This window comes from Benincasa hispida, chromosome 2 (genome assembly GCF_027475165.1).
Source record: "Benincasa hispida cultivar pf3 chromosome 2, pf3_genome.v1.1, whole genome shotgun sequence".
NCBI lineage: Eukaryota > Viridiplantae > Streptophyta > Magnoliopsida > Cucurbitales > Cucurbitaceae > Benincasa > Benincasa hispida.
In genome coordinates, this window is record NC_143479.1 from 68298522 (window position 1) to 68324713 (window position 26192).

Below are 26192 nucleotides of genomic sequence, written 5' to 3' on the forward strand. Positions count from 1 at the left end.
TTTTTTTTTTTTTTTTTTTAAAGATGGATAAATTTTTTAATATCTTTTTCTTTTATTGTTGAAAGGGATGCATGGAGAAGTTGCAGATAAGTACCTTAAAAAGAGAATTAATTTTCAAGTATTTAGAAAAATATCCTTACCAATAAAATAGAACTTACCATAGGTAGGTAATGAGCATCCAATCATGCATGTATTGGATATATGCTTACTAATGCAGGGAACTAAAAAAAGTACGCTAAGCAGAGTATCTGATGCATATAGGTAAGCCATGAAGTTGTCCTCTACTTGAGTTATTCCATTCCCCTCGCCCATGATGTCTGTCACTTGCAGTTCAAATTCCTTTGCCACGGTCCGAGCCTCGATACTCAAAACTTGCCTCTATATAAGAGCATTGAGACCCAGCAATTCATTCAGCATAGTCTTTAGATACTTGCAATATCTCTTCAGTAAGTTGGTTCCAGGAGCTCATCCATGGGGTCTTTGAAGGCTGAAAAACCTGCAATGGGAGCTCAACAAGTTGGGCAATCTAAGAAGGAAGCTAAGCCTAGCGATGCTGCACCGAAAGCTTCGGCGTCAAAGTCCAATTCAGCCTCGAAGAATCCTGCACAAAGATCTCAAGAGGTCCCTAAAAAGGTACACACTAGTTAACTGTTTTATGATTTTAATTTTTAAACATGTTTTGAGTTTATGTATAATGTAATCATATTCTCTCATCCTTGGTTGTGTAGAGGAAAGGGCGCAAGTCCGCTGCAAAGAACTAAACGAAAAAAGGCCGTTTCCATTTGCTTGCACGATGAGCTAAGGCAAATCACCATTCTATGTTAATCTACTTTGTTGTGTATATCTTTGTATTTTAATCAGTGTGACAAGAGTGGAGCTCTCATATCTGAAATAAAAAATATGTTTCACTTAACTAGCCATAAGCAGTAGAAACTCAAGTGCAGGTCAACACGACAAAAATTATCAACCAATGCCTATGATATAATAATTCTTATTATGTTCTAAATCAATAAATATGTATACATATATTTGGCTATACACACACAGAGCACCACTGAGAAAAAGTAATCAAGTTAGCAGATCAGAATGGGCTAACATTACGTGCTAACTTCAACAATAACTCCGGTACGAGGCGCCTCCTTTGGCGAGCCATTGCATCTGTGGCAAGTGCATCCCTATCATTTTCATTAATGATGAAAATCAAATCTTCAACCAACTGATCTTTACCACCTCTCATTGGATCCTATGTTAGAATTTGAGAAAATTTTTAAAACCCAACATCTAGGCATTATAAGCTCTTAGTATGTTTGTGATATAAATAAAAGGCAGAAGGGTAATGCAATTTACTTTTATTACAGCACCAAGAGAAGCATAAAAGAAATATTTTGCTCTCACCTGGACAAACAAATCTGTATGCGTTTTTCCTTTGTATAGAACTGTTTCAACGTTTACTCCAGTTCTTTCAAGCACCTCTGCAAAGCTCTTACTACACAAAAATTAAAACCCAAAATAATGTTATGCATGTCTGCAGAAATATCGGCATACCTCTACCCCTCTAGCAAGCTCAAATAACGAGCTAAATTCTCAAACTGGCATTGAGAAATTTCTAAGATTTTAAAACAAGAGATTTTGGGCTATTGAACAATCTGATGAGGCTGAGGAGAAAAGCACTTCCGGCAAAAGAACTTCTACATTCATATAATAATGCAGTAAAATACACCTTAAAAGCTATTTTATGCATACTTAGTTCCATTTCTCACGCATAAATATAGCGAGACTTCTGAAAAAGAAAATTTACCTGGCATCTGATGGTATGGAATAATCTGCAGTGCCGTGAAATAGAGTCAAATGTGGAAGCAGGGAAACTGCATCTTTAATCTTTGGATCCTGTACAATAACCTCCGGGGAAAATCTTTGCAGGGACTCTTCTCCTTCCATTATGCTGTATTATTCAAGAAGTCATAAATTTATGTATTGAATGTATTGTAGGATAAAAAGAATAAGAAGAATGTGTCTACCTTAAAAAGATGGATCTGTGAAGACCTTGACCATGAAAGTAGTCCTTCAGATTTATCAAATTGTACCTATTTATGGATGTTGATGTTTCATAAAACAAGAAACTATAGAGCTGGAAAAGTTATGGCACACAAAAGGAAAAAAAAAAAAAAAACCCTAATTTATGATCACTTATAATAATTTTAAAATTTTATTTCTACCCAAAATTCATAGTTCGTGTCAGGGAAAAAAACCCTAGCCATTGTCCTCAAACAGCGTATCGTACTTCTGGTTGTCGCAGGTAACTTGGCGTTTGCAGCCACAGACCAGTTATAATGTTCCTTAAGTTTACTTAACACATAAGTTGGTAATCGAATTTGATACATTTAATCACTGAGGAGACAGTCTTTAGTTATCACTTGCTACAATCTAAGAATGTGTACACATGCACATTGACAGGGATTGTTTAACAGTGATCATACTCCTCAACTCTTAGCTAAAATAATACAGAAAACTCATGGTTGGCAGGTAAATGATAGAATACCAAACTGGTAGTGAAATTTTATTGAATTCAAATCAACAAGTACAAAGAAAAATTGCAAATGACGGAAACCAAATACTGCCTCCCTCCCACTTTGTGAGAAAAGCCCTACCCACCAACTTTCGTAATGAAAATGACCACCCCTCTTTCCTCCAACTTTCCCCCTTTTATTCCTCTTCTAATTCTTCTAACTAACTAAAAATGGTCCCCCACAGAGGTGGTCCCCTTCCCCTCAACAGAAGCATATTCCCCATTACCTATCTTTCCCTTATTACCCCTGTTCCCTCCATACTGAAATAATATTGGTGGCCTATCATTACCTACCTTCTCCAAACTTACCTTGTCCTCAAGGTAAACACTCAGAAATTGCTTCTTAAAATCTTCTACAATTTCCCAAGTTGCCTCATGACTTGGTAATCCTTTCCATCTCACCAATATTTCCCAATCACCAGTTGAAGGATTTCAACGGTATACCAATATTTCATCTGGCTCAGTCACCCATTTATGAGATTCAGTGAGATATGGGTCCATAGTTTGGACCTCACAATGTTGTCCCACAACTCCTTTTAATTGAGATACATGAAAAAAATAATGTATAACTGCTGAAGGAGGAAGCTCCAACTTGTATGCAACTGATCCAATCCTTTCCACAATCTTATATGGACCAAAATATTTAGGAGAAAGTTTCATGTAGCATTGCTGTCTTACAGAGATTTGTCGATATGGACGGAGTTTCAAGAACACAAAATCTCCCACCTGAAATTCCACAGCACCCCTCTTTTGATCAGCACTTTTCTTCATCTTGTCTTGAACCACCCATAAGTGCTCTTGAAAACACGTAAAACCTCATCAGGATCCTTCAGCTACTGATCCAAAGTAGAATTAGAAGTACAAGAATCCCCATAATATATCAAAGGTGGAGGTAATCTTCCATATACAATCTGAAAAGGGGTCACGCCAATCGATATATTAAACGTAGTGTTGTATCAAAACTCAGCCCAATGCAACCAATTAATCCACTCCTTCGGCCGCTCCCCACAGAAACAACGCGAGTAAATTTCTACACTTCGATTAACTACTTCAGTCTGTCAGTCAGTTTGGGGATGCTAAGGGGTGCTTCGATGCAGTTTAGTTCCTGAAAGACGAAAAAGTTCTTGCCAAAAATTACTCATGAATACCTTGTCTCTATCAGAAACAATTGTTTTAGGAAAACCATGTAACTTAACCACCTCTCTACTACACACATTAGCTATCGTCTCTGCATTAAAGGGATTTTTTATGCTATAAAATGTCCATACTTACTCGGCCTGTCCACCACCACAAGAATGACATCATAACCTCTGGCCTTCGGTAATCCTTCAATGAAATCCATTGATATATCAGGGATGGTTAAGGGCATCAGAAAGCCTGCAAGTGATAAGGATAGAGTCTTGTTTCTTTGGCACACCATACATTCCAATACATACTTCTTCACATCTCTTTTCATCCCTTCCCAATATAATCCCTTGTCAATTGTTTATAAGTTCTTAAATATCCAGAATGTCGTCCAAATACTTAATTATGATAAGTATGTAGTATTGTTGGAATTAAAGAAGATGACTTTGATAACACCGGTCTTCCCTTATACGTCAGTACTCCTTGCTGTAGTGACTAGTTTGGAACTCCCTCGACATCCTTTTGCAACTTGGTTCTAATGTCCTGTAATTTACAATCCTTTTCCACCTCTCCTTGAATTACTACAAGATCTGATGAAAAGTAAAGAGAAGAGAAAATGACACACACTTGTTACGTGGAAAACCCTAGTACAGGGAGAAAAAACCAAAGTAATGCCCAGAGGCTATGGTTTAAATAGAAAAGATGAAACTCTAGGGAACACATGAAAAGAAAAAAATGCCTCTAGGGAAAATATTCTATTTTTCAACACTCCCCCTCAAGTTGGAGCGTAGATATCAACGAGACCCAACTTGCTAACACATGAGTCAAAGAGTTGTCGAGATAGTCCTTTTGTGAGTACATCTGCAATCTGCTAACTAGAAGGAACGTAGGGAATGCAGATATTTCCACTGTCAAGCTTTTCTTTGATAAAATGTCTGTCAATCTCCACATGTTTCGTTCTGTCATGCTGAACAGGGTTGTTTGCAATGCTTATAGCAGCCTTGTTATCACAATAGAGTTTCATTGGCCCATCATGACTTTGGTTAAGATCAGTTAGGACCTTTTCCAACCATATTTCTTCGCATATCCCAAGGCTCCTTGTATTCAGCTTCGACACTACTTCTGATAACCACCCCTTTGTTTTTACTCCTCCATGTAACAAGGTTACCCTAAACAAACGTACAGTAGCCTGATGTCGACTTTCTGCCAACCACTGAGCCTACCCAATCAGCATCTGTGTAGGCCTCGATGCATCGTCTGTCTAACTTTATAAACATTAATCCCCTGCCTGGAGAAGCCTTTAAATATCTCAAAATTCGTTCCACTGCCTTCATATGTTCTTCATAAGGAGACTGCATAAATTGGCTAACCACGCTTACTGCATGTGCAATATCTGGTCTCGTATGGGAGAGATAAATGAGCTTCCTGACCAAACGTTAATACCTCTCCTTGTTAACTGGCGCACTACTACTCAGATCACTCAGCTTAGTATTTGCTTCCATAGGAGTATTAACAGGTTTACATCCTGTCATACCTGTCTCTTTAAGCAAATCTAGCGTATACTTTCGTTGAGTGACAGAGATGCCTTCCTTCGACCGGGCCACCTCCATTCCGAGAAAATACCTTAACCTTCCAAGATCCTTGATCTCAAATTTTTCAGCCATCCTTTTCTTCAATCTGTCTATTTTTGAAGCATCATCCCCCAAGATTACAATGTCATCAACATATACGATTAGAACTGCCATTTTCCCGGACACAGACTTCTTTGTGAACAAAGTGTGGTTTAAATGTCCCTGACTGTACCCTTGCGATTTTACAAATGTAGTAAATCTGTTAAACCAGGCCCTCGGAGACTGCTTCAACCCATATAAAGACTTCTTCAGTTTACAAACTTTACGACTGAACTGTTTTTCAAATCCTAGAGGCGGACTCATGTAAACTTCTTCTTCTAATTCACCATTAAGGAATGCATTCTTCACATCAAACTGGTGCAAAGGCCAATTCTTATTAACTGCAATCGAGAGGAGCACACGAACTATATTTAACTTTGCTACTGGAGAGAAAGTCGCTGAGATATCTATCCCAAAGTTCTGAGTGAAGCCTCTGGCCACTAACCGTGCCTTGTACCGGTCGATTGTACCATCAGGTCTATACTTAACAGTAAACATCCATTTGCACCCAACTATCTTGTGTCCCTCAGGAAGAGTGACCTGTTCCCATGTGTCGTTCTTCTCAAAAGCTTTCATTTCTTCCAAGACAGATGCTCTCCACTCAGGAATTTCCATAGCTGCATATATGCTGCTCGATATTAAAATAGTGTCGAGGTAGTAGTTAACGCTTTGAACACCGGAGACAGGTTACTATAAGACATATAACTCTGCATTGGGTACTTGGTACAATACCTTGTTCCTTTCCTTAAAGCAATAGGGATGTCAAGAGAGGCATCATGATCTTTCTGTTCTTCGGACTTCTCGTCACACTTAGTATCTTGCTTTGTCTTATCTAGGTCTTTCTAATCTTCTGACTTCTCATCATCATACTCAGTATCCTGCTTTGTCTCATTTGTATCTTCTTCAACATTTTCAGTCTAAACCTGGGGTTCATTACTGCCTTCACCCATATCAACCACATTCTCAGTACTGTCACTGTTACTGTCAATACTATCATGGTGATCAGTATCCACATTAGTCACATTCTTGGTAGTGTCTCTGCTTACACTACTTTCAACACAAGCATTATCACCACATATGTTATCATTATTAGGACTAGAAGACTTCATACCTGGACCTGTCAATCATTCTGACTCATGTACTGGAGTCGGAGAAGTGATGGGTAGCACTATTTCCTTTCTAAGATTCCTCCTATAGTACGTGATCCATGGGACTTGCTCGGTAGGAAGAATAGGAGCATTGACACTTGTGTCGGGAATGGACTCAGGAATGTCTGGCAGGCAAGGACTTAGACCCCAGTTGGACTCTTCACTTATACTCTCCCCCGAAAGAGGACTACGGGGGAAAAAGGGACGGTCTTCGAAGAAGGTGACATCTATGGAGACAAAATACTTGCAGGAAGAAGGATGGTAACAATTATACCCACGTTGATGAAGGGGGTACCCCACAAATACACACTTCTGAGCCCGAGGGGTAAATTTGATTCGATTAGGACCATGGATATGGACAAACACAACATACGAAGTGGAACATCAGGGGTTATCAGGATATGACTCTTTGAAATAGTCAAAAGGGGTTTGGAACTTTAAGACCCGAGACGGCATTAGGTTTATTAAGTGAGCTGCTATCAGAATAGCATCTCCCCAAAGATATGACGGTAGAGACGTGAATAGCATGAGTGACCGAGCAACCTCAATTAGGTGACAGTTTTTCCATTCAACCACGCCATTTTGTTGCGGGGTATAAGCACATGAACTTTGATGGATTATTCCTTTAGAGGCAAGGAATTCCCCAAGGTTATTATTAAAGAATTCCCTACCATTATCGCTATGAAGAATGGTGATTCTCGAGTTGAACTGGGTTTCTATAGAATTGTAGAACTGCTGGAAAACAGAGGTGACTTCGGACTTGTCAGTAAGGAGGAAGACCCACGTCAACCTAGTGTGGTCGTCTATGTTACAAACCACCATTTGCCAATAGTGGTTGTAACTGGAGATGGACCCCACACATCACTATGAAAAAGAGTGAAAGGTTTCAAAGGTTTATAAGGTTGGGGTTTGAACGATACGCGAGATTGTTTAACTTGGACACACACATCACATTTGAAGTTAGAAACATTAATTTTATGAAATAGATGAGGAAATAAATATTTCATATAATGAAAACTCGGATGACTGAGACGAAAGTTCCATAACATATAATCTGTCTCAGAATTAGAAAAATAGGAAGACAATGAACTAGTCCTTTCACAAATCCTAGAGGAGATATCTTCAGTAAAGAAATAGAGCCCCCCATCATGCCGGGTAGTGCCAATCATCATCTCCGAGTTCAGATCCTGAAAAATAGCAACATCGGATGAAAAGATAACATGACATTTCAAATCGCTGCTAATCTTACTGACAGATAGCAAATTATAGGAAATTTTAGGCACATGTAGAACGTCTTGGAGGGCAAAACCCTCAAAGGGTGATAAACGGCCTTTCCCGGCCACAGGGGCGAAGGACCCATCAGCGATCCTAATCCTCTCATTCCCAGCACTTGGGTAATAAGATAAGAGTTGGTCGGACGTGCTAGTTAGATGGTATGTAGCTCTGAGTCTAGAATCCATGGTTTTCTACCGTTTATACTAACAAGGCCACAAGAGTGATGCGTACCTGATTGTGCGATGGCACTGACACCCACTGTACTAGAGTCGTTCTGACTCGTCTTCTGATTCTGTGGTTGATGACCAGCTGTAGATTCACTAAAGCACGTCCAGGTCCTAATTGTCGTCTTTTACCATTTGGAGTACGACCATGTAACTTCCAGCATTGCTCTTTAGTGTGCCAGGGTTTCTTACAATGTTCACAGATCGGAGGAACTTTTCCATTCTGTTTGTCAGTTCCTGACACTTTAAATGCAGCGGAATCTGTTGATTTAGTTACTGGGTTATTCATGGCATTAGACCTATCTTCCTCAAGATGGATTTCATAACATACTTCCATCAAGGAGGGAACTGGGAGAGTTCCCAGAATTCGACTTCGCACAGCATCAAATTTTGGGTTAAATCCTACCAAAAAACCATAAACCCGATCTGTCTCTTCGGATTGATAGTACAAAACTCCTCCACACGGACAACTCCAATTCAATTCTCGACATAAATCCATCTCTTGCCAAATCATAGATAGCTTATTGAAGTAAGCTGTGACGTCCATGGTCCCTTGTTTACATTCATGGACTTGTTTATGGAGCGCATACAGACGAGCTCCATTTTGTCGTGAGGAGTACAACTTTTTCACAGCCTCCCAAATATCTCTTGCAGTAGCAGCATACAGCAGGGGCATTCCAATCTGGGGTTCCATACTCCCTATTAACATAGATCGAAGTAGAGCGTCCTCTCCTTTCCATACGCGTTCCTGAGGGTCGCCTTGTCTAGGTTTTGGTATTTCGCTAGTCAAATACCCAAACTTATGACGACCCTCAAGAGTCATTCTCACAGATTGGGACCACGAAAAATAATTATGACCATTTAATTTCTCTCCTACAATACAAGTAGCAGAATTCCCAGAAAATAATTGAGTTGTAGATAAATTAGGGAAAGAGGTTACCGGGCTTTCTGAATAAGCTAAGCAATTAGAGATTTCTCCCTGGCCATTTGGCATAGTTCCAAGCGCCTCTCCTAGACTAGCCATCTGCTGCTGTATTGACACATTCTGCTGTTTAATCTGAAGCTGCAATTGGGCCAACTGTTCTTGAACGTAGTTAGATCCGCTTGGCTGGAAAGGATTAGAACCGCTCGATTGGAAGGAATTGCGAGTGATTCCGGCAGCCATGTGTGACAACGGCTTGAGAACTTGGCTTGAGAGATCGAAGCTCGTGGCTCGGATCGACCCTGACTCACGCAACTAGGTATCACATCTGGATATCAACGCCTGCTGTCTAACTTCATTCATCTCGTGCAACTGGAACAACGGTCTTCTGTTCATCTTGTGCGGCTAGAACAACAGTCTTCTGTTCAACTCGTGTGGCTGGAACGACAGCTGGGTGTCATCTGACGGCTGGAATGATGAGGGCTAGAACACCGTGTTCAGTTGGGACTTCGTGGGTGGCTGGACATTAGAAATCGAAGGCTGGAACATCGCGGGCGGCTGGACCTCGAGCACCGGTAGTTGGGTATTGCGTGCGGCTGGAACATCGCAAGTGTCTGGCTGGGCTTCAACACTGGCAGCGAGGATCGACGCGTACAGCTCGGACTCGACCGAGATCTGCTGGTTTTTTCGATCATCTCCATAGGTGGCTGACTCGTGCGATCCGACCTATTCGTGCGGCAGAGTAGGGCCGAAATCAGCAAACCCGTGCGATCCGAAGCTTGATCCGTGCGGCTTGTCAATGGTTGATCCAATCATCTCCTGAAATCGAGGCATCATCATCTGAAAATACCATTCCATGGTTGTTTTAACGACAACTTCGATTTCTATGTTTGTAGTGTCAGATGGCCCTTGCGATTCTCCTGTTGGGTTTTCCTCAATGGTGGCCAGGGTTTCATCTTGCTCTAATACCATGATGACAAGTAAAGAGAAGAGAAAATGGTACACATTTGTTACGTGGAAAACCCTAGTACAGGGAGAAAAATCCACGGTGCAGAGAACTTTTATTATAATAATGTGTTACAAAGTAATGCCTAGAGGCTACAATTTAAATAGAAAAGATTAAACCCTAGGGAATACATGAAAAGACATAAATGCCCCTAGGGCAAATATTCTATTTTTCAACAAGATCCAACAGCGTAGGTGCTGTCAAAGATGCCAACTATACCGTAGGCATTACTCGAGATAAAGCATCAGCTGCACCATTTTCCAAGTCGGGTCGATAAACTACTTCAAAATCATATCCAAGCAATTTAGCAACCCATTTTTGATGTTGAGGTTATATTGTTCGCTGCTCCAACAAAAACTTTAAAGCCCTCTAATCAGTCTTGATTACAAATCTCCTTCCCAACAAATATGGTCTCCACCTTTGCACAGCTAGAACCACTACCAATAACTCCCTTTCATACACTGGATATGCATGATCTCTCATTGATAGTATGTGACCATAAAAAGCAATTAGATGTTTCTGTTGTACTAACACAGCTCCTATACCATAGCCTGAAGCATCAGTTTCTACATCAAACGGCAAGCTAAAGACAGGGAGTGCTAACACTGGTAGAGTCATCATGGTCCGTTTCAGTTTCTCGAACGCCCTTTGAGCATCCTCATTCCATTGGAATGTTCCTCCCTTCAATACATGGGTTAACGGAGCTGCAGTACTTCCATAATTTTGAACAAAATGTCTATAATATCTAGTTAAACCCAAAAACCAACAAATCTCCTTGATAGTCTGGGGAGCTGGCCATTCAAGAATAGCTCTTACCTTTTCTGAATCAACTTCTATGCGTTTTCCTGAAATTATATGCCCCATATATTCTATGTGTTCCCATGCAAACTAACACTTCTTAGGCTTGGCATACGGCTAGTTTTTCCTCAAAACAGTCAACACTACTTCCAAGTGATGTAAATGATCCTCCAAGTTCTTGCTATACACCAATATATCATCAAAAAATACTAATACGAAGTGTCGTAAATAGGGCTTGAAAATAGTATTCATTAGAGCTGGAAATGTAGAGGGAGCATTGGTAAGTCCAAAAGGCATTATCAAAAACTCGTAATGTCCCCGTGGGTCCTAAATGCTATCTTCTCCACATCCCCCAGATATATTCGGATTTGATGATACCCTGATTTCAGGTCTAACTTTGAAAATAACTCAGCTCCATTCAATTCATCAAACAACTCCTCTACTACCAGAATAGGAAATTTATTTGGGATTGTGACACTATTAAGAGCTTTACAATCTACACAAAATCTCTAGCCCCCATCCTTGTTTCTAACCAACAAAACATGGCTAGAATATGGCTCGTACTTGGTCTTATAATCCCCGAAGCTAACATCTCTTGCACTAATTTGTCCATCTCTGCTTTCTGTTGGTGAGCGTAACGGTAAGGCCTAATGTTCACTGGATTAGTTCCTTCCTTTAGATGTATATGGTGCTCAATGCTTCTTCTCGAAGGTAATTCCGTTGGCCAATCAAAGACATCTTCAAATTTATCCAACAACGAGGGTATGGATTCTGATATCATATACACCTCTTTTATCCCATACCCGTCTGCTATAGATACCCCTCCTTCCATCATTCTACATTCGATAAAAAACCTTTGATCCTCTTCTAACCAGGATTTCATCATGCTTTTTAAACTCACTCTATCTTTAGTCAAGCTAGGATCTCCCTGGAGTGTCACCTTACAGTTACCTTGATTGAAAGTCATGGTTAAGTTCCGCCAGTCCACTTCAGCCCTACCCAATGAATGTGACCCAGCATTCCCATAATGACGTCCACTCCCCCCAACTCTAATAAGGGTAGAAAACTGTCCCTCAACCTCCATTACCCAACTTTTAGCTCCACTTCCTAACAAACTCCCTTCCCTTTGACTGCTGATCCTGACCCCAAAACAACTCCATAATTTGAAGTCTCCACCACCATCAACAGTAATCGCTTCGCTAGCTTTTCAAATATGAAGTTATGTGTTGCTCCACAATCAATCAACACTATCACTTGTTCCCCTTTTATTTCTCCTTTAAGCTTCATAGTTCGCGGATTGGTCGATCCTACTACCGAGTTTATTGATAATTCCACCATCGTCAACACTTATCCTCCATTGCAATCATTTGCAATTCAGTTATTTCTTCTTTCAAATCGTCCTCCTCACACAGTTCCATCTCCTCCCTGTTTACGTACACAACTAATAATCGCAGCTCTCTGAGTTCTCGCCCTTTGCAACGATGACCCACTGAATATCGTTCATCATGTCTGAAACATAATCCCTTTTCCTTCTTGGCCTGAAACTCAGCATCAATTAACCGTCTAGATGCCCCTTCCCTCCGATTTTCTCCCATCATTACCCCTTGCAGAGTAATAGTTCCCATCAGAGTTATTTTGTTAAATTTCACTCCCTCTTTCATATTTCCAACACTATTTACCTTACCAACAATATTATTATTAGTAGGGTTATTCAAGGTTTGGGCCTTACCTTCATGTGATTTTGCTCGGCCCGACTCAATCCTCGCCTTCTCACAGTCCTCAACACGTTGGGCCAATTTCATCATCTGCGCCAGCCCAACGAGTTCTCAACATTCCACTTCTGCCTTGACCCACTGTGCTAGCCATTCATAAAAGTCTCGTCCAGGACTTCGTTCGATAGATGTGGCAAAGGCGCTACTAACTTGTCGAATAGGTTACGATACTCTTCCACGGTCGTTTTATTGCTAGAAATCTTCCACAAATTGATCCTCCTCTCAACAAATGAAAACGAACCAAAAGGCGTTGCTTCAAATCCTTTCAATCTTAGAACAGCTCACATTCTTATTTGGATCGATACCAATCTAAGACTACTCCATCGAAAGAGTTTAGGTAATACTTTCAAAGCGACTCTCGACGGGAGAATCACTCGAAAGTGTGAAAATACGCTAATCGACGAACCCTGGGCTGGTCCTAAAATGGGTCAGATGTCGGTTCAGGAATATGAGAGCAAAGAGAAATTCCTTCGAGTGCCTTTTGTTGTGGATACAAACGAGCTCACTTCTCCGCAAGGTAGCCAGAGCCTGCCAGTTTTTCACTAAATAGGCATAAGAGTATTTTATAACAGCGGAAAAGTAGTGCGGAGAACTAGTCAGAATTGGGCCAGCCATCCAATTCGTGACGTGGATGATCCGCCGAATCCATTGCTGACTTCACCACGATCGATTAGGTGAAACGGTCCTGCAAAGTTTGTTTGTTCATACAGGCAGCGTGGTTATAGTAGTCAGAATTGCGCCGTTTGGTCCTTCTTCTCGCTGGCTGAAAGGGAAACTTATCACAGCAACAGTCATCTTCTCCGACTCCGTCAACTTATGTATATGAAAATATCTATCAACTCTGAATAACCATGAGTATGGATCTTTTTCGCTGAATACCGACATCTCCACTTTCTTAAATTTGCTTCGATCGCTCACTGCTTCTTCGTCTCCCGTTTTTGCCGTGTTATTCAACACATCCGAAGTCATTCCGTTTATCTCCTCGGCTGCCTGTTCGTTCTTTGATCCCTCAATTACTTCCGTAGTTGTTGTTTTCTTTTTTTTTTTGTTGGAATACATCATTCTTTCTTTTATTTTTTGTGATTATTTTACAAGAGGGAGCACCCCTTTTATATACAACTATGATAGTGTATGGAAAAATCTATAACAGTCAAAAAAATGTATATAAGGTAAGAATAAAAATAAAAGCTAATTGTAGGGAATAAAATCATATGTACAAGGTAGGAGGAGATTTTCCATAATCAACACTCCCCCTCAAGCTGGGCGATATATGTTGATTAGGTCCAGCTTGGTTTTTAAGTCTTCAAACATATTCTTGAATAAGGCTTTTGTTAGTATGTCAGCAATTTGCCTCTTGGTAGGTATGTAGTTGAATGAGATGCTTTTGTTTTTAATTTTTTCTTTAATAAAGTGTTGATCAATGTCCACATGCTTTATGCGATCATGATGGACTGGGTCTTTGGCGATACTGATAGCAGCTTGATTATCACAGTGTACCTCCATTGGTCCTTCTTATTTGATTTTAGATAGAATGCTTTTGAGCCACATTCCTTCACATATTCCTTGAGCTAGAGTTCTTAGTTCTGCTTCGGCACTGCTCCTAGATACTACAGATTGTTTCTTGCTTCACCAGGTGACTAAATTCCCCCAAACAAAGGTGCAATATCCGGAAGTTGACCTTCTGTCTATTTTTGAGCTTGCCCAATCGGTATCTGTGAAGATTTCGATATTTCTTCTCTTAGATTTCTTGAAGTATAATCCCTCTCCTGGAGTTCCTTTCAAGTACCGGAGTATTCTGTATACAGCTTGCAATATTGTCTTCTGTTGGACTGTTCATAAATTGACTTACAAAGCTAACTGCAAAACAGATATCAAGTCTTGTGTGAGCTAGGTAAATCAATTTTCCAACTAGCCTTTGATACTGATCTTTGTTAACCATTTTGTGATTGTTTTCTTTGATTATGTGATTGTTTGTGTCAATTAGAGTATTAGCAAGCTTGCACCCAAGCATTCTAGTTTCCTTTAACAGGTCAAGGACATATTTTCTTTGAGAAATGCTTAAGCCTGTTTTTGAGCAGGCTACTTCCATTCCTAGGAAGTATTTAAGGTTGCCTAAGTCTTTTACTTCGAATTCCTTGGCTAAGAGAAGTTTTAGATTTCTTATTTCTTCTTCATGGTCTCCTGTAAGAATAATGTCATCTACATAGACAATGATAATTGCTATTTTACTCGTGCAAGAATGTTTGACGAAGAGAGTATGGTCAGATTGACATTGTAAATATCCATTTTCCTTTACTACTCTTGATAATTTATCAAACCACGCCCTAGGGGATTGTTTTAGGCCATATAGGGATTTTTTGAGTTTGCATACCTTATTTATGGTTTGAGTTGATTCTATACCGGCCTGTATATCCATATACACTTCTTCTTCTAAGTCTCCATTAAGGAAGGAATTTTTTATGTCTAATTGGTGAAGAACCCAATCATTGTTCACAGCTAAGGAAAACAAGACACGAATAGTATTTAATTTTGCCATCGGGGCAAATGTCTCTTGATAGTCAATGCCATAGGACTGGGTGAATTCTTTGGCGACGAGTCTAGCTTTGAACCTATCTATTTCTCCATCAGCCTTGTACTTGATGGTGAAGATCCATTTGCATCCTACTGTTTTCTTTCCTGGATGTAGGTTTGTTATTTCCCATGTGTTGTTCTTTTCCAAGGCCTTTATTTCGTCTAATACAGCTTGCTTCCAATTAATGTCCTTGAGGGCTTCATAGACATTGTTTGGAATGTAAACTTGGGATAGTGTAGTTGTGAATGTTGTAAACTTGGGAGAAAGGTTTCTATAGGACAGATAGGTTTGGATGGGATGCATCGTACAGGTTCTTACCCCTTTCCGTTTTGCAATGGGAAGATCAATGTTTTTAGTTGTGTCTTCGGTAGGAGTTTCAGTTGTGGAGTTAGAGACATGATTTTCCTATATTTCGATTGGATTTTGATTGAGTACTGGTGTACGTTCAAGGGTGTTCTTCCTTCTAGTATAGATTATAGGCTCTTTCCTACTTTCCGGTGGGGGCCTTGATTGAAAACATTCACAACTACACTATCCCAAGTTTACATTCCAAACAATGTCTATGAAGCCCTCAAGGACATTAATTGGAAGCAAGCTGTATTAGACGAAATAAAGGCCTTGGAAAAGAACAAGGCCCCCACCGGAAAGTAGGAGAAAGGTTTCTGTAGGACAGATAGGTTTGGATGGGATGCATCGTACAGGTTCTTACCCCTTTCCGTTTTGCAATGGGAAGATCAATGTTTTTAGTTGTGTCTTCGGTAGGAGTTTCAGTTGTGGAGTTAGAGACATGATTTTCCTATATTTCGATTGGATTTTGATTGAGTACTGGTGTACGTTCAAGGGTGTTCTTCCTTCTAGTATAGATTATAGGCTCTTTCCTACTTTCCGGTGGGGGCCTTGATTGGGAATATCTATTTCATGTATATAGGGAACATACGGAGCGCTCTCTTCAATGAGATCTAGTTTTTGGTTTCCTTCGTTTTCCAGAAGTTTTCCGTTTTCTATGAGGGTGGAAGGTTCAGTGGTGTCTTGCTTTTTGAAGTAAGGTTGGGTTTCAAAGAAGGTTACATCCATGGATGCATAGAACCTTTTTGTAGTTGGTGAATAGCATTTGTATCCCTTTTGGCTTGAAGTATAGCTGAGAAAGATGCATTTTATTGCCTTGGGATCTAACTTACTCCTATTGGGTCTATGATCTTGGACAAAAACTGTACAACCAAATATTTTTAAATGGACTTGAGAAAATAATCTAACATGAGGAAATATTTCCTTAAGTTTTTGTAAGGGGGTTTTGAAGCCTAATATTCGAGAGGGCATTCTATTAATAAGATAGGTGGTTGTTAGAACCGCTTCTCCCCAAAAACAATGGGGGATGTTGGCGTGACACATTAAAGTTCTAGAAACTTCTAGAAGATGTCTGTTTTTTCTCTTCGTAATTCCATTTTACTGGGGAGTGTTAGGACATGTACTTAGGTGGACAATACCCTTTTCGTTTAAATTTTTTTTTAAGGAATTATTAAAATAATCCTTAGCATTGTCAGTGTGAAGGATTTGTATTTTGGTGTTAAAGAGATTGTGAATCATGGCAAATAGATTCTGGAATATGGAACTAACTTCAGATTTTTCTTTCTTTAAAAAAACCCAAGTCTAGTGTGATCATCGATAAATGAAACAAACCATTTAGCTCCTGTTACATTCTAAACTCTACTAGGTCCCCAAACATCTCTATGCATCATAGAAAAATGATAAGAGGGTTTATATGCACTTACTGGATATGAGGATCGACCCAACTTTACCATTTCACACGACTCACATTGAAACACCTGCGAACTTTTATTGAAAATATCTGGAAATATTTGTTTCAAATATAGAAAATTGGGATGTCCTAAACGATTATGCCATAACATTATTGTACTATCATAATTGTCTTTAGAAGCAACAAAAGTAAATGTACTAAAATAATTATCTTTAGAGACAACAAAATTAGATGTACTAGATGCACTATCATAATAGTCTTTAGAAATAAAATGAGATTTGCTAAGACCTAACTCCTTAACTTGTGGCTTAAGAGAATTTAGTATGTAGAGACCGGGGGTTTTCTTAGCATTGCCAATCATCTTCCCCGAATTCAAATCCTGAAATATGCAATTATGTGAGTAGAAAGTTGCACTGCAGTTTTTCATAGATGTTAGTTTGTTTATGGAAAGAAGATTACATTTAAGATTTGGGACATGCAACACATTCTTTAATACTAGATCTTTAGATACAAGCATATTACCAATCGGTACCATCGACAATTTTTACAGTAATTTGACTGTTACAGTATGTGTAGTTAGTTAAAAGTGAGATGTCACCTGTCATGTGATCTGATACACCAGAGTCAATAATCCAAGTACTACAATTTTCTTTGATTGCATTAAGGGCCCAGAGAAAGTTACCTGATTGTGCCACTATTGCTATGCTAGTTTCTGATGTCTTTTGAGTAGGTTTCGGTTGGCCAAATAATTTATGGAGAAGGTCCAACTGCTCCTTAGTAAACACATTATATTCAAGGTTGACGTTACCTTCTGATGATGTACTTGCTTGATATGCCTTTCCACGTCTGTCTCCTGCACCTTTGTTGGGCTTCCAATCTGGAGGTTTTCCATGAATATCCCAGCACACTTCTTTAGTGTGTCCTGGTTTTTTACAGTGTTCATACCATGGTCTTGGTTTTCGTTGCCGATTTTCAGTTCCTGTGTAATTCTGGTTTCGATTGTAACAGTTATCATGAGTATTTGTACGTACCTCATTACCAAGGTTTCGAGCAAGTAAGGCTGATCCTTCAGATTCAGAGCTTGCAGTCACTCCTAACATTAGTTTCTTCCTACTTTCTTCTCTTCATACTTCTGCAAACACTTTTCTGATGTTAGGTAATGGTTTAATAGCTAAGATTCTACGATGTACCTCATCGAGTTCTTTATTAAGCCCAAGCAGGAATTTGAACACTCGTTTCTTTTCAACTATCTTTTTGAATGTAGCTTCATCTGCAGTGCACTCCCACTTATGGCTTTCAAAAACATCCAGTTGCTGCCAAAGGCGAGATAGTTGAGTGAAATAGTAAGTGACTTGCATATCCCTTTGTTGTAGCTCATGGATTTTTCCTTCAATTTCAAATGACTCTACAGTATTTTCTTGGTCAAAAAAAGTTTCACGAGCTGCTTTCCAAATTTCGCTTGCAATTGAGAAGAGTAAAAATCCTTCACCAATCTCTGTCGTCATGGAGTTGATTAGCCATGACATAACCATATTATTTTCCGCTTTCCATATTTTGTATCTTTGATCAATTTGGTCTAGGATAGGAAATTTGTTTGACAGGTAGTCTTCCTTTCCTTTTCCACATATGAACATCATGACTGATTGTGACCAATGTAGATAATTCCTTCCATTTAATTTGTGATTAGTGATTGGAAGAATGATCCCTTCAGTATTGTTAGAATTTATGGATGCCATAGAAAAATAGATGATTGGCAAAATAAGAAACTAAGGATGAAATAGGGGAAAATCAAAATGAAAACTGATAAAAAACCTCTTCAGACCCGGTTTTTGTCAAATATTGCTCCAGACCTGGTTTATCGACCCGATTAGGTAAAAAAAACGAAAAACACTGCTCCAGACCCGATTGCTGCTCCAGACTCGATTAAACCTGCTCCAGACCTGGTTACTGCTCCATACTCGATTTCAATGAGTTGCTCCAGACCCGACCCGATCAAAATTTACTAACTTGAGTAGGTTTAAAGTCGAGCAGACTTCGTCCGTTTTTCCTTAACGAGATCCGACCTGGTTCAACACCTACTCTGCATCCACGATCGGCGGCCACCCACGAACGGAGATGCTTACGAGTATCGGCACACCACGGTCGTTGAGCCACAGTTGATCGACTTCAAATATAAAAGTTTCAAAGAATCGGTTGGTGAACGAGCTTCGTGGTCGTCGATCAAAGAATCGGTTGGAGTACGTACAACGGTTGGGAATGTTTCGATTAGTACCAGTCGTTCGTGAGAGTTGGAGTACGAGTTTGCTTTGGATGTAAAGCTCCAAAGAATCTGATGTACTGCTTCAAAGAAAACGGTATGTTTGTGATTTCAACGTTCTGTTTTTTTTTTTTTTCTAGGGTTTCAGACGTGAAACCAATAGAAAAAATTCAAAAAGATGTCTCTGATACCATGTTGGAATACATAATTCTTTCTTTTTTTTCTTGTGATTATTTTACAAGAGGGAGTATCCCTTTTATATACAACTATGATAGTTAAGTATGGAAAAATCTATAACAGTCAAAAAATGTATATAAGGTAAGAATAAAAATAAAATCTAATTGTAGGGAATAAAATCATATGTACAAGGTAGGAGGAGATTTTCCATAATCAGCACTTTTCGCCATTTCAGCCATATACGATATCAACATCTTCTGATGTTTCTCTGCCTGTATTCCAAGTCGATCTATACTCTTGGCCAGAGCCTCCAAGTTCTCTTCAATCGTAGGTAGTTTCTGCATCTCCGCTCGTAATCCAGAGATTTCCTGATCCAACAACTCCAACTTCTCTTCAAATCTCTTTTGAGCCATCTGATGATATTCTTTCCCAGGTGAATGCTCTGATACCAATTTGATAGAATACCAAACTGGTAGTGAAAATTTATTGAATTCAAATCAACAAGTACAAAGAAAAATTGCAAATGACGGAAATCAACTACTGCCTCCATCCCACTTTGAGAGAAAAGCCCTTCCCACCAACTTTCGTAATCAAAATGACCACCCCTTTTTCCTTCAACTTTCCCCCTTTTATTCCTCTTCTAATTCTTCTAACTAACTAAAAATGGTCCCCAAGAGAGGTGGTCCCCTTCTCCTCAACAAAAGCATATTCCCCATTACCTATCTTTCCCTTATTACCCCTGTTCCTTCTTCCATACTGAAATAATATTGGTGGCCTATCAGTAAACTAAATTTCCTATCAATGGCCAGAAAAATATATTGGGAAGTAAAGAAATGGCCTTAAATAAAGAAATGGCCTTTCTATATGCATTTAGAATTGTCCCTACAAGAGTTAAATAGTACTTACCCCCCTGACAAACCAAAGTAAGCTTTTATCCTGGAGACACTCCAAGAAACGCTCTCACCACCAGCTTCTTTGATTGCCTGCTCTATAAGTGTGCAAGCAGCGATATGTGCACCAGCTGACTGTCCCATTAGATAAATCCTAGAATATCAGCAGAATTAAAGGTGTGTTGAGAGGGCTTTTAAACCAAGTGTTTTAGCTTTAAACATGAAACAATTTTATTATTAATGTATGAAAAGTCACAAGTATGTTCAAAGATACAACCTTTCACGAGGAGTTAATAAAAAAAATAATAAGTTAGCACTTGACACTAAAGTGCAAATGGTTAGTAACTAATCACTTTGATGTTTGGGCTACACTGTTACAGTACTTTTGAAGTGCTTCCCAGTCAAGTAGTTAGGTCAAAAACACCCCACAAGTGCTTTCTTCTGTGGCACGTTGAGGTACTTTAATTTGTAATCTTTTTCAAAAGCACGTATTATGTTACACCTAAACATGATACTTTTTGGTGAGAAAGGCAAAAATACTCCTAAATTTTGCCTAATGGCCAAATAAAAATATAGGCAGGTAAGATTCAATTTCCACAAGTGGGGGATGCAAACATACAGTAGAGGCAATAAATATTACCTGTTAGGATCGCCGCCATACTCGGCAATATTATTGAATACAAATGAGATGCCTTGAGAAACATCCTTTATCATATCACTCATGGTTCCTTGGGGGAAATTTCTACCAGAGGATTGTTCAAATAAAATGCTAAGAATCTTCTAAGCAAAATGATTAGTCGGATATAATAAAGATAACAATTTCAATTTATTAAAAATCCATAAAAAAGTCACAGGTAATTGGCAAAATAATAATAATAATAAACTGACAAGAAGTAATGACTTTTTTGTTTTCAATGGAAAGGAAATATTTTATTTCGATAAATTGGAAGGATACAATCGAATAATACAAAAAAGAAGAAAAATACACTACAAAAGAAGCTTGTACAAGGAAATCAAAATAAAGATCACAAAACGGAGCTCCAGTTAAAAATGATAGCCAAAGGATTGTTACAAAAACTCCTAAGAAATAGAAACCCAAATAAAAGTACTAAACCTAACTAGCCAACACTTCCCTCAAAGAACTCAATGAACAATTTAGAAAATTCTCCTTGTCTCTCTGCAGTCATATTCCAAAAAATAAGTAATAAGGTCATACACCTAAGAGCTCTATCTTGAATAACAAGTGAAACAGGACCTCCATCATCGTTAAATGACATAACCTATTACAAGGGAAGCTCAAACGTGCCCCAAAGGCTTCCTATACGATCAATGGTGTCTAGAGAAGGACCTACAGGGAGAAAATTAAATTTTGACCTTAAAAGTTCTATTCTTCGTGACAAGGAAAACTATAATGAAATTGAAAATTAGTGATAAATAGAAAAGCATAAATAGTAAAGAATCAACACATAAATTTACATGGTTCACTAACAGTGTGTTAGCGACATTCACGATGATGAGACAGAACAATTTCATTAGAGAGAATAAAATAACTTACTGAACAAAGGCACTTCTAGTCAGAGAGTTTAATTTATACACCGTACTTCTTTAAACCTTAGGGTCAAAAATGTAAATAATGTAAATATGCCGAATACAAAATAACTTAGGTTTCAGGGGTGAGACTCTAAGGTTTAACGAGACCCTATACTTGGTCATTTGAAGTGTCAAATAAAAGATTCAAGATATTCCAACAAATACAAGTAGGGAATGGAAGGATAAGTCACAAAGAAAAAAGAGAAATTGATCTGAAAAGAAAACTTCTTTCCAGTTTTGGCCTGTTCCTAAGACAGACGACAAGTCCCAACCAGTGAAAGAGTAAGAAAGAACAATCAACATTTCCCTATCACACAACAAGCATCGAAATCAAAGTTATACAAATTGAAATCTCCCAAGAAACGGAGAACAGAACCCCCACAAATTACAATATAGAATGGAGAAAGGTGATAGAGATGAGAAAAGTAAAGGTAAAGAGGATTATCTCCCACCTAACCAATTGAGTCATATCCAATAATTGAAATAAATTTGAGAAGGTATATAAATTTCTTTTCCTTAGTAGTCTTTACTTGGTCTTTTTCATCTGGACTAGAAGCAATGACAACTAAGGAGAAAGATATTTTACATACTTAATCATTTTTAATTTTATTCATTTAAGTAGTAGTTTAATAAATCATAAATCATGTGCCTAGCATTGCAAAACCAACATGTCAACCTGGAAAAAAATAAAAATAAATAAATAAATAAGGAGGTCCAATATATACATTGCATTCTTTATCCAAAAGAACCAATGAGACATAAATTGTGCTGGTTTTAATGATAGATTATGATAGATTATGCCACCTACTTACCTTTAAGACCTGAAAGAAGGTCATGGATACAGGATAGGTATAGGGAATAAGTAATACTTGTTCTTGAGGCTGATAATGAACAGTTTTACGACACATTTCCAAGAAAATGTGTTAAGAAGTCTGTTACAGTAAGGTGTAACATTATCATTATCCCATCTCATCAACTTCAGCTAATTAAGAAAACAGTTTCATGAAGCTAGATGCTATGGTGAATACAGTCAAAATTTAAAATTCTAGTATATAATTTGGCACAAAATATCATATAAATTAATCATATTTCATCAAATAATTCAACCTATCACATGTTTCAATTGACAGGAATTTTTTTTTTTTTTTTATCTACTGATACATTACATCGGTTTACCTGTAATCAAGGCAGGCTACTATAATGTCTCTCTCTGATAATTGTGATCCAAGAAGAGAACCCCATGCTTTATAACTGCACAGATAAATTCATTTCTCAAAATGTGGAACTATATATAACAGAAAATAGATAGTTGAATTTTGAAGTAAACATGTTATGATGATCTGGAAATGAATCAACTACCAGAAGCATTCAATCAGACTAGAGTCAACTGCCATTAGATTGTCATGAACTTCAGCCTCCCATATCGAGTAATTTGGTTTAATAACTAAGCTTATGTAAATAATTAGAATCAAAGTTAAATTCTTAACATTTATTCAGCTGTTGTATTAGAAGAAACCATTCTCTCTGCATTTTCTATTGCCTGTTTATTATCGGTTAGGCTGTTCTCCTTAAGAGCTAAATCTTTGAGAGTATCCATTTGAGTTAGGGGTAAAGAATATGGCTAAGTATGGACCTGACCAATGGGAATTGTATCTAGCCTTACAAGAATGACCCAATGTTTCATTCCAAAGTGAGTTATTTAGATAAGTATGGACCCAACGAATGGGAACAACCATAAGATGGTTCGGATTGAAGACCGACCCCATGGAAGTTTAAAGAAGGCATAAAGAGATCAACTCAAAAGATGGACCAAAAAATCAATGAACACTGTGAAGACTGAAGACCAACCCCCATGGAAGTTTAAAGAAGGCATGGATTTCAACTCATATGGTTGGGCATGATGGGAAAATTATATGCCCAAGTGTTTGTCTAGGCCAATTACATGTGCTTGAATCTGCCAATAAGATTATTCATAATGGCTAGATTAAGTTAGTAGCAGTAAAATTATTAATCCAAGAGATTAATTAGCCGAGTGATTGTTACAAAACAATTTTTCTACAAAAGCAAGAGGGCTCAACATTTGAGGGATGCTGGAAATACTCTAAGTTCTCTATTCTCTTAGCTCTCTAAATTATTACTAAATTGATCGTCCAAGTGCCAGTGGCTAAGCACCACATTGGTGATAGATTTTCTTTTCTTCTAAGACAATTGTTCGATTCCTTCCCAATTATTACACATTCACATTTGGTACCAAATTTCAATATCAACAATTCATCAAATGCAACTTTCACTTACTTTAAAGTGTTAAATCTTGAGAATTTGGTATTTCTTTTGTTGTATTCTACATGGGAAAATTTTCTGTACGATATATTTTCTATATGAAAAGGATGTCCTGTCCTTCTACAATCCAGGCATCATCAAATATTTATCATGTATTCATTTTTACTCCATGAAGAGAAGAGAGAAAATGCATCGGTCACCCTATAATCCAGGCTCCACCAGTTACAAATGCAACCACAGGCTTTGGCTTCTGGCCATGCCTAGTTTTTGGTAGATATATATCCAACCTGGATAAAACAAATCACCCAATCAGCCACATGATTCACAGAAATAAACAGATTAACTGATTTTGTTTTATGTTTCCGAAAATTTGTGAAAACTAGAGTAATAAACAAGAAACCATCTTTTATGTTTCTAGAATTTACCAAACAATTTTGGAAACATTTCTTAAAAATGAGATGAGAAACATGTAACAGTTCAAACTCGTCTACGTGAAGGGGAACTGGAAACAAAAAACAGAAAATGAGAGACAACAACCATATGAAATGACTAAAAGATACAAATCCTACCTATTTCTTGGTTGATCGCCATACTTTATGCTTCTTCGAATCTGGCCACAGTAAAGATAATAATATGCAACTGCAATGTAGAAGTTCACTGTTTGTAATCCAGAAATGGTACAAGCACTGATTAACTTAAGCTAAGATGTCCAAAAGAGGCATAGGGAATGACCTTGAAGTACACCAGGGGAAATAAAAGCCACATAACATCCAAGGGATAGAATTCTTGCTATCCATTTGTAGCCTATCCTGAATCCAAATCTAGATCAGGAAACTTTAACTTACATTAAACAGAATTGAAAAGATATCGCAGAAGGGTAAAGTGAAGGAGATTCCAATTACATCTCAAACACCTTTAAAATACTAAATGAGAATGACACAAAGTTAAATACGATTATAGCATCTTAGGAACTGTATCCAGCATAATTGCTCTTGTGGGTGAAAAAGTTACGAACTTATTTGGCCAAGAATGGAGACTGATCAAACCCATAAAGCCATAAATTTATTTGAACAAGTGTGGAAATTGACCCACCATCAAGCCATAGCTTTATTTGTCTACGTATAGAGACCGACCCATAGGGTCGGCCATAAAACGTTTCTTTGGCTATGTATGGAGACCAGTCCATAGGATTGGCCATAAAGCCATAATGCCTAGGTATAGGGGCCAATCCATAGGGATAGCTATAGAGCTTGCACATGCTTGGATCACTTGTGAAATAAATCTAACAATTTACTACGGTTAGTAAAGATTTGATTAATGATCCGAGAAGTTAATTAAGGAATAATCGTTACGAAACCTATTTTTATATAATCAATAAGGTTCATGAAATTTGAAATACACTCAAATACATCCAAAATTCTCTCTCTAGCTTTTTAAATGATACCTTACTTGATCGTCGGTGTATTGGTGGCCAAGCACCACACTGGTGCAAATGTTTTTCTCTTTTATGCAGAGGATCATTCCATTCCTCCCGAAAATTACAAATTCACAGTTGGGAAAACAATTCTTTATAAATACCGAAGGAATGGCAAATTCTGAGAAACGTACCAAAGGCATTGCAGAACTTTGAAACATAAACGCACCGCAAGAAATGTGACGGCCACAGCACGCCCTACATTGTGGACCAGTGCTCGGGAAACTTGCCGCCGTCTTTGCGGTCTGAAGTTGGCGGCGGCAGTGGTGGCTTGCCCTGTGAGGTGGAGAAGAAAGGGATGTTGATTGCCATCCTTATTACCATATTCTTTGATTAGCATTGTGTGTACAACAGCGGAGATGGTGGTCGAAGAAGAAGAAGAAGAAGAAGAAGAAGAAGAAGAAGGATGTTGGATAACGGGAATGATTTCGGTCGACGCCATTGGAGTTTGAAAAGGAGGAAAAAATGATTGAGATCAGGATGAAGAAGAGATTGATATAATCAATTTAAATTTTCAAATCAAACTACAGATGACTCTTGAAAAGGAAACGTGGAGATGATCACTTGTTTATTTTACGGATTTCATTGTTAGTTTTTCGAATACGCAAAGCGATATTCTGACTTTCTCAGAGAGATTTTGAAAATGACCGTTATCCACATTTTTTTGTTTGAATTTTATTCCAAAAGATA

General features: G+C 38.3%; 1 protein-coding gene, 1 long non-coding RNA gene and 1 pseudogene across 4 annotated transcripts; 1 reads left to right on the top strand and 2 right to left on the bottom strand.

The window, feature by feature from the left end:
- Positions 1–1014, top strand: LOC120069612 (uncharacterized). Its single transcript, XR_005479594.2, has 2 exons — positions 1–633; positions 729–1014. It is a non-coding gene; the product is annotated as an uncharacterized LOC120069612 (long non-coding RNA).
- LOC120069611 (isoprenylcysteine alpha-carbonyl methylesterase ICME-like) lies at positions 961–26192 on the bottom strand. Of its 3 annotated transcripts, none has more exons than XM_039021404.2 (11): positions 25637–26192; positions 24761–24837; positions 24598–24667; positions 24229–24315; positions 22925–22999; positions 20799–20900; positions 20175–20312; positions 2019–2084; positions 1799–1942; positions 1396–1486; positions 961–1243 (listed from the first exon to the last, which is right to left on the bottom strand). In XM_039021404.2, exons 1-11 carry the CDS (start codon positions 25942–25944, stop codon positions 1082–1084), a joined length of 1320 nt encoding a protein of 439 aa, XP_038877332.1. In that variant the 5' UTR covers positions 25945–26192; the 3' UTR covers positions 961–1081. The 3 variants fall into 3 exon arrangements, with proteins under 3 accessions (XP_038877332.1, XP_090167047.1, XP_090167048.1); XM_090310921.1 differs by lacking the exon at positions 25637–26192 and adding an exon at positions 25473–25564; XM_090310922.1 differs by lacking the exon at positions 961–1243 and having other exon boundaries at positions 1431–1472.
- LOC150038112 (uncharacterized) lies at positions 11829–12539 on the bottom strand (annotated as a pseudogene).